Source organism: Salvelinus fontinalis, unplaced genomic scaffold (genome assembly GCF_029448725.1).
Source record: "Salvelinus fontinalis isolate EN_2023a unplaced genomic scaffold, ASM2944872v1 scaffold_0692, whole genome shotgun sequence".
In the NCBI taxonomy this organism is placed as follows: domain Eukaryota; kingdom Metazoa; phylum Chordata; class Actinopteri; order Salmoniformes; family Salmonidae; genus Salvelinus; species Salvelinus fontinalis.
The window spans coordinates 3,159-11,782 of NW_026600901.1; the positions used below are offsets into that span (position 1 = coordinate 3,159).

Below are 8,624 nucleotides of genomic sequence, written 5' to 3' on the forward strand. Positions count from 1 at the left end.
GGTGAGTGAGTGAAGGAGGCTTTGTTTGATTTTGGATTGGAGATGTTTAATATGAGTCTGGAAGGAGAGTTTACATTCTAGCCAGACACCTAGGTATTTATAGATGTCCACATATTCTAGGTCGGAACCGTCCAGGGTGGTGATGCTAGTCGGGCGGGCGGGCGGGTGCAAGCAGCGAACGGTTGAAAAGCACGCATTTGGTTTTACTAGCGTTTAAGAGCAGTTGGAGGCCACCGAAGGAGTGTTGTATGGCATTGAAGCTCATTTGGAGGTTAGATAGCACAGTGTCCAAGGAATGGCCAGAAGTATACAGACTGGTGTCGTCTGCGTAGAGGTGGATCAGGGAATCGCCCGCAGCAAGAGCAACATCATTGATATATACAGAGAAAAGAGTCGGCCCGAGAATTGAACCCTGTGGTACCCCCATAGAGACTGCCAGAGGACCAGACAACATGCCCTCCGATTTGACACACTGAGCTCTGTCTGCAAAGTAGTTGGTGAACCAGGCAAGGCAGTCATCAGAAAAACCGAGGCTACCGAGTCTGCCGATAAGAATATGGTGATTGAGTCAAAAGCCATGGCCAGGTCGAGCGTGGCTGAGGTGCACCCGTGACCGGCTCGGAAACCGGATTGCACAGCGGAGAAGGTACGGTGGAATTCGAGATGGTCAGTGATCTGTTTATTAACTTGGCTTTCGAAGACCTTAGATTGGCAGGGCAGGATGGATGTAGGTCTGTAACAGTTTGGGTCCAGGGTGTCTCCCCCTTTGAAGAGGGGGATGACCACGGCAGTTTTCCAATCCTTGGGGATCTCAGACGATATGAAAGAGATGTTGAACAAGCTGGTAATAGGGGTTGTGACAATGGCGGCGGAAAGTTTCAGAAATAGAAGGTCTAGATTGTCAAGCACAGCTGATTTGTATGTGTCCAGGTTTTGCAGCTCTTTCAGAACATTTGATATCTGGATTTGGTTGGCATAAATTAGTAAAGCGGTGCCATAGAAATGTTTGAAATACAGCACATACCTACCAGTAGCTCAAAAGTTGGAGCCAATTTTGTTGCTGTATTAACTGCATTTAAAGGTTGCGTGTACGTGCTTTTTTAATTCATGGCGACTAAGTACGGTTTGCTACGACGCACACCCTGAGCGTTCATCATGCGGCTTGAGAAAGCCTGTATGAACAGACTTCCTCACACTTCTCATAGAAATTTACTGGTTTATCCCATGTAAATCAGAGTGGTTGGGAAATCCTGGTCAAACTCTTCCTGCCCTCAAACCCTAGGTTAGCAGCGCTACAAGCAACTCTGGGAGAGCCTGGACCTGATAGCAACCTGCCAACTAAGATCGTTAGCATTGACTTATTTAAACCTGAAAGTTTGGATTGGCACTGGGATATGAAGACACCCCGCCAAAACGATGGGCTAATGATACGAGAGCTGGTTTTATATTTAAGCTTTCACTAATAGGAAACCAAGTCAGTTACGAGAGAAGACACCCAGCAGAGTCATTTAAATGCAAGTTGACAACCGTGATATTAGTTAGCACTGACACCATTAACCCGATTCTAGCAGCCTCATGTACCAACCTCAAACACTCAGTTCCACAACAATCAAGTTTAAATGAACAAGAACCCATTCCACATCATGTGATGCTACTAGCATAATTTGACCAAATGTAGCTTAAGTCAAATGGTAATTTAAGCACATGGGTCAAAGTAGACATATTGCTGATGCCAAAGCATGGTTATAATGCAAAATAAAAGTTGCCATCACCAGTTACTCATGTCAGGTCAAAGACCTCAACTCCAAGTAGGAACCGTCAAAACAATACTGAGGACACAATTATTACAGTTAGCGTTTAATTGAGCCAAAACAAGAAATTGCAGTTACACACACAACCTGGACAAAAAACCCATGAACTCTTGCATGGACCCCGAGCACCATGTCCCACATCAGATATCCATGTTTGTGGTCAACGGGGGCTGAGATGCAGAAGTCAACAGTTCCTCAATGGCATGGTCAGACGGGCCGGTGGCAGCTTCAGAGGTAGCGTCGTCCGACGGGCCAGTGGCAGCTTCAGAGGTAGCGTCGTCCGACGGGCCAGTGGCAGCTTCAGAGGTAGCGTCGTCCGACGGGCCAGTGGCAGCTTCAGAGGTAGCGTCGTCCGACGGGCCAGTGGCAGCTTCAGAGGTAGCGTCGTCCGACGGGCCAGTGGCAGCTTCAGAGGTAGCGTCGTCCGACGGGCCAGTGGCAGCTTCAGAGGTAGCGTCGTCCGACGGGCCAGTGGCAGCTTCAGAGGTAGCGTCGTCCGACGGGCCAGTGGCAGCTTCAGAGGTAGCGTCGTCCGACGGGCCAGTGGCAGCTTCAGAGGTAGCGTCGTCCGACGGGCCAGTGGCAGCTTCAGAGGTAGCGTCGTCCGACGGGCCAGTGGCAGCTTCAGAGGTAGCGTCGTCCGACGGGCCAGTGGCAGCTTCAGAGGTAGCGTCGTCCGACGGGCCAGTGGCAGCTTCAGAGGTAGCGTCGTCCGACGGGCCAGTGGCAGCTTCAGAGGTAGCGTCGTCCGACGGGCCAGTGGCAGCTTCAGAGGTAGCGTCGTCCGACGGGCCAGTGGCAGCTTCAGAGGTAGCGTCGTCCGACGGGCCAGTGGCAGCTTCAGAGGTAGCGTCGTCCGACGGGCCAGTGGCAGCTTCAGAGGTAGCGTCGTCCGACGGGCCAGTGGCAGCTTCAGAGGTAGCGTCGTCCGACGGGCCAGTGGCAGCTTCAGAGGTAGCGTCGTCCGACGGGCCAGTGGCAGCTTCAGAGGTAGCGTCGTCCGACGGGCCAGTGGCAGCTTCAGAGGTAGCGTCGTCCGACGGGCCAGTGGCAGCGTCGTCCGACGGGCCAGTGGCAGCTTCAGAGGTAGCGTCGTCCGACGGGACAGTGGCAGCTTCAGGGGTAGCGTCGTCCGACGGGCCAGTGGCAGCTTCAGGGGTAGCGTCGTCCGACGGGCCAGTGGCAGCTTCAGGGGTAGCGTCGTCCGACGGGCCAGTGGCAGCTTCAGGGGTAGCGTCGTCCGACGGGCCAGTGGCAGCTTCAGGGGTAGCGTCGTCCGACGGGCCAGTGGCAGCTTCAGAGGTAGCGTCGTCCGACGGGCCAGTGGCAGCTTCAGAGGTAGCGTCGTCCGACGGGCCAGTGGCAGCTTCAGAGGTAGCGTCGTCAGACGGGCCAGTGGCAGCTTCAGAGGTAGCGTCGTCAGACGGGCCAGTGGCAGCTTCAGAGGTAGCGTCGTCAGACGGGCCAGTGGCAGCTTCAGAGGTAGCGTCGTCAGACGGGCCAGTGGCAGCTTCAGAGGTAGCGTCGTCAGACGGGCCAGTGGCAGCTTCAGAGGTAGCGTCGTCAGACGGGCCAGTGGCAGCTTCAGAGGTAGCGTCGTCAGACGGGCCAGTGGCAGCTTCAGAGGTAGCGTCGTCAGACGGGCCAGTGGCAGCTTCAGAGGTAGCGTCGTCAGACGGGCCAGTGGCAGCTTCAGAGGTAGCGTCGTCAGACGGGCCAGTGGCAGCTTCAGAGGTAGCGTCGTCAGACGGGCCAGTGGCAGCTTCAGAGGTAGCGTCGTCAGACGGGCCAGTGGCAGCTTCAGAGGTAGCGTCGTCAGACGGGCCAGTGGCAGCTTCAGAGGTAGCGTCGTCAGACGGGCCAGTGGCAGCTTCAGAGGTAGCGTCGTCAGACGGGCCAGTGGCAGCTTCAGAGGTAGCGTCGTCAGACGGGCCAGTGGCAGCTTCAGAGGTAGCGTCGTCAGACGGGCCAGTGGCAGCTTCAGAGGTAGCGTCGTCAGACGGGCCAGTGGCAGCTTCAGAGGTAGCGTCGTCAGACGGGCCAGTGGCAGCTTCAGAGGTAGCGTCGTCAGACGGGCCAGTGGCAGCTTCAGAGGTAGCGTCGTCAGACGGGCCAGTGGCAGCTTCAGAGGTAGCGTCGTCAGACGGGCCAGTGGCAGCTTCAGAGGTAGCGTCGTCAGACGGGCCAGTGGCAGCTTCAGAGGTAGCGTCGTCAGACGGGCCAGTGGCAGCTTCAGAGGTAGCGTCGTCAGACGGGCCAGTGGCAGCTTCAGAGGTAGCGTCGTCAGACGGGCCAGTGGCAGCTTCAGAGGTAGCGTCGTCAGAGGACAGGTTATCATTTGCCAGAGAGCTACCATGGTTTGGAGAAGCTTGGGATTCTACTTCATTAGTCTTGAAATACTCTAGAGAGAAAACAAAGAAACAGTTGGGTATTCTACAGCAACACAGCTGTTCTACACAGCTACAAATTGCCATTCGAATGTTGAGCAACATGAACCCAACACAGATTTCAAAGTATATGTTTCAGGCCGTACCTTCTCTGTCTTGTTTAGCGTCAGACCCTATGGATCGGAACAAGGCCAGGGCATGCACAATGGAGACGTCATTTGATGACAGCTCTGAAAAACGTAGGTTCAGGTACACAAGCAAAATGACCAAATCAAAGAGTTTGACAACATTATTTAGACAACTAAGTTACTCTATGGTGTTGAATGAGTGTCAAACACAGCAGCACCATAGACACAGTACAAAGCTAGAAGGGTTGTGGAAAGAAACACTTACCTCCAAGTCTCCTCTGCAGAGAGACTTGCTCTTGCTTCTGGGACTTTCCAACAGGGTAACAAGAAACTGAGGAGAAAGTGTTGACACAAAATAGTTACATATTAATAATAGCAGATGACCAATGCAGAACAAACAGACAGTCAAATTTTAATCTCCAACTGATAAAGTTGAGATTATTTCCCAACCATATCCCTTCAATCCAAATAAAACATTAGTGAACCAACCTTTCACAACCCCCACAGTCACCACAAAGAGCAGCAATTCTCTCACACCGCCCATGTTCATGAAAATAGTCTGTGTTATCAACAGGTAATGTCTTCCCATGTCCTGTATGAGGCTTATATAGGCCACTAATGACCTTTTACCTGACAAACATGACTTAACGATCAATTAACATGCTTGATTGAGGTGTTACATTCAGATAGAAATAGACCATGTAGAACGTATGTTGGGCAGGCAATCTTTTCTACTCCATATATTGCATTTATATCTGTAATGTTTAACCCTAATGGTCTCAGCTCAGCAGTAGAAAGAAGTAGGCCTAAATATTTTAGGTGTAATCTTCAAAGATATTAGGGGGAAATACCCAAATCCACTTTTTACAATGCTCCTGGGAAATGGGTAGGCCTCCACCATGTAGTCCTTCACAGTTTTACAGCTGTGTTATATTCCTTTATTTACATAGATCACATACATAAATATATATGTTAGCTGTAGGTAGCTTTGGGATAAAATTCCCATATTGTATTGTTACTAACATAAATCATAATATATCACATTTTCCTCATTTGCTCTGTAGGAGGTTCGTCATATGAAGGACATTCAAGTGGATGTGACCCCTAACCTGCAATAGGGGCTCAGTGGGGTGACAGACATCCTGTAAAGGATCTCCAAGCTAGTGTCTAAGGACCTGGAGGAGGCTGTGTCTACAGCTGTGGTTCAGGACAAGCATGGTAACCTAACCTAACCTCACTGTATGAAGGATTACATTGTTATGGATAGTCATCTCCAATCTGTTAAAATATCACTGTTGTTGATAACACACATTACCAAAATTATTCACACTTGTCTTCCTATTTCCACATAATCTGTCATGGTTCCCCACCTTAATAAGGCATAAAACCAACCTCTCTTTATTGCTCTCTTTATTGCTAATACAACCAAATCCAACAGCGTTCGAGTATCTTAATTCTTTTCTTCTAACCATGAATGGCAACTTTTTATCCATGTACACAAGCATGTCATTTTATCCATCCACACCCACTCTACTGCCGTATGTCCACTGCGGCTGAGACTTTCACCCACTCGTTACAGGTATTAGCAGGTAACCAACCCCACCCGGGTCTTACCCCCTAGGACTTATCCTTTGCAGGTATCAACCTGTTGTGGTTTACCTTCCAGGACATACCATATACCACAAAGCTACGACCGGTCATAATTACAATGGGACTACTGAAGAAGCTCAGGCTTTCTAGGTCCGTACCCTATAATTGGTTCAGCGTACGACTCTCATCTCCCCAAGATGTCAGAATTAGTGATAACAGGTGTAGGAACTGTGCCTACCTTGTTTCTGTTTCACTGATTCAGAATCTCTAGTTCGACTGCAAATTGTGGTGAACCCTGCTCACAGTGCCAACTGTTAGGTTCTAATTCTCAGAGTAAAAACTCGACGGACACTATGAAAGCTTTAACCAAGTTTATTCTTCCCAGAGGGTCAAGACAGCTGCATTAGACAAAAAACATATTCACACAAGCACTGATATTTAATCCTTTCTCCTATGCTGAGTCTCCTCCTACACCTCTGAACAGCCAATGCATCTCTGTTGCTAGACAGAACCTTTGTGATATCTGTTCTTCCTCACTTCATCTGACCTGACCGCTACCCCAAAGTGCTCACTCCTCCCCAATTCAAGGCTGTCATGTTGATTGGTACCAGACTGTGTCTGGTAGATTTTTCAACCAGAAATTTGCACAGTGTAGCTCTAACTCCAAAACGTTTTGGGACACTATAAAGTCCATGGAGAACCAGAGCACCTCCTCCCAGCTGCCCACTGCATTGAGGCTAGGTAACACGGTCACCACCGATAAATCCATGATAATCGAACATTTCAATAAGCATTTCTCTACGGCTGGTCATGTTTTCTTCCTGGCTACCCCAATTCCGGCCAACAGCTCCGCACACCCCGCAGCTACTTGCCCGAGCCTCCCCAGCTTCTCCTTCACCCAAATCCAGGTAGCAGATGTTCTGAAAGAGCTGCAAAAACTGGACCCGTACAAATCAGCTGGGCATGACAATCTGGACCCTCTCTTTCTAAAATGATCCGCCGCCATTGTTGCAACCCCTATTACCAGTCTGTTCAACCTCTCTTTCGTATCGTCCGAGATCCCTAAAGATTGGAAAGCTGCCGCGGTCATCCCCCTCTTCAAAGGGGGTGACACTCTAGACCCAAACTGTTATAGACCTATATCCATCCTGCCCTGCCTTTCTAAAGTCTTCGAAAGCCAAGTTAATAAACAGATCACTGACCATTTCGAATCCCACCGTACCTTCTCCGCTGTGCAATCCAGTTTCCGAGCTGGTCATGGGTGCACCTCAGCCACGCTCAAGGTACTAAACGATATCATAACCGCCATCGATAAAAGACAGTACTGTGCAGCCGTCTTCATCGACCTGGTCAAGGCTTTCGACTCTGTCAATCACCGTATTCTTATCGGCAGACTCAACAGCCTTGGTTTCTCAAATGACTGTCTCGCCTGGTTCACCAACTACTTCGCAGACAGAGTTCAGTGTGTCAAATTGGAAGGCCTGTTGTCCGGACCTCTGGCAGTTTCTATGGGAGTACCACAGGGTTCAATTCTCGGGCCGACACTTTTCTCTGTATATATCAACGATGTCACTCTTGCTGCGTGTGATTCCCTGATCCACCTCTACGCAGACGACAGCATTCTGTATACATCTGGCCCTTCTTTGGACACTGTGTTAACTAACCTCCAAACGAGCTTCAATGCCATACAACGCTCCTTCCTGTGGCCTCCAACTGCTCTTAAACGCTAGTAAAACCAAATGCATGCTTTTCAAAATTTCGCTGCCCGCACCCGCCCGCCCAGCATCACTACTCTGGACGGTTCTGACCTAGAATACGTGGACAACTACAAATACCTAGGTGTTTGGCTAGACTGTAAACTCTCCTTCCAGACTCATATCAAACATCTCCAATCCAAAATCAAATCTAGAAACAGCTTTCTATTTCGCAACAAAGCCTCCTTCACTCACGCCGCCAAACTTACCCTAGTAAAACTGACTATCCTACCAATCCTCGACTTTGGCAATGTCATCTACAAAATAGCTTCGAATACTCTACTCAGCAAACTAGATGCAGTCTATCACAGTGCCATCCGTGTTGTTACCAAAGCCCCTTATACCACCCACCACTACGACCTGTATGCTCTTGTCGGCTGGCCCTCGCTACATATTCGTCGCCAGACCCACTGGCTCCAGGTCATCTATAAGTCTATGCTAGGTAAAGCTCCGCCTTATCTCAGCTCACTGGTCACGATAACAACACCCACCCGTAGCACGCGCTCCAGCAGGTATATCTCACTGGTCATCCCCAAAGCCAACACCTATTTTGGCCGCCTTTCCTTCCAGTTCTCTGCTGCCAGTGACTGGAACGAATTGCAAAAATCGCAGAAGCTGGAGACTTACATTTCACTCACTAACTTTAAATATCAGCTATCTGAGCAGCTAACCGATCACTGCAGCTATACATAGTTCATCTGTAAATAGCCCACCCCAATCTACCCACCTCATCCCCATATTGTTTTTATTTACTTTACTGCTCTTTTGCACACCAGTATCACTACTTGCTCATCTATCACTCCAGTGTTAGTCTGCAAAATGTTTATTACTTTGAAACTATGGCCTATTTATTGCCTTACCTCCTCACGCCATTTGCACACACTGTATAGACTTCTTTTTTTCTATTGTGTTATTGACTGACTCTGTGTTGTTGTTTGTGTCGCACTGCTTTGC

At 49.6% G+C, this 8,624-nt stretch overlaps 1 protein-coding gene across 1 annotated transcript; it reads right to left on the bottom strand.

Moving 5' to 3' along the window:
- Nucleotides 1-1,841: 1,841 nt before the first annotated feature.
- LOC129847060 (polysialoglycoprotein-like) lies at nucleotides 1,842-4,915 on the bottom strand. Its single transcript, XM_055914834.1, has 5 exons — nucleotides 4,816-4,915; nucleotides 4,592-4,657; nucleotides 4,345-4,428; nucleotides 3,091-4,212; nucleotides 1,842-2,853 (listed from the first exon to the last, which is right to left on the bottom strand). The coding sequence occupies exons 1-5, from the start codon at nucleotides 4,913-4,915 to the stop codon at nucleotides 1,952-1,954; spliced, it is 2,274 nt and encodes a 757-aa protein (XP_055770809.1). The 3' UTR covers nucleotides 1,842-1,951.
- Between the last annotated feature and the right edge of the window lie 3,709 nt (nucleotides 4,916-8,624).

Coding starts and splice junctions, on each gene's coding strand:
- LOC129847060 (XM_055914834.1), bottom strand. CDS start 4,915: ATGGGAAGACATTACCTGTTGATAACACAGACTATTTTCATGAACATG. Junction 4,429..4,591: donor TCTGCAGAGGAGACTTGGAG/GTAAGTGTTTCT, acceptor TACGTTTTTCAG/AGCTGTCATCAAATGACGTC. Junction 2,854..3,090: donor TGAAGCTGCCACTGGCCCGT/CGGACGACGCTA, acceptor CTGCCACTGGCC/CGTCGGACGACGCTACCTCT.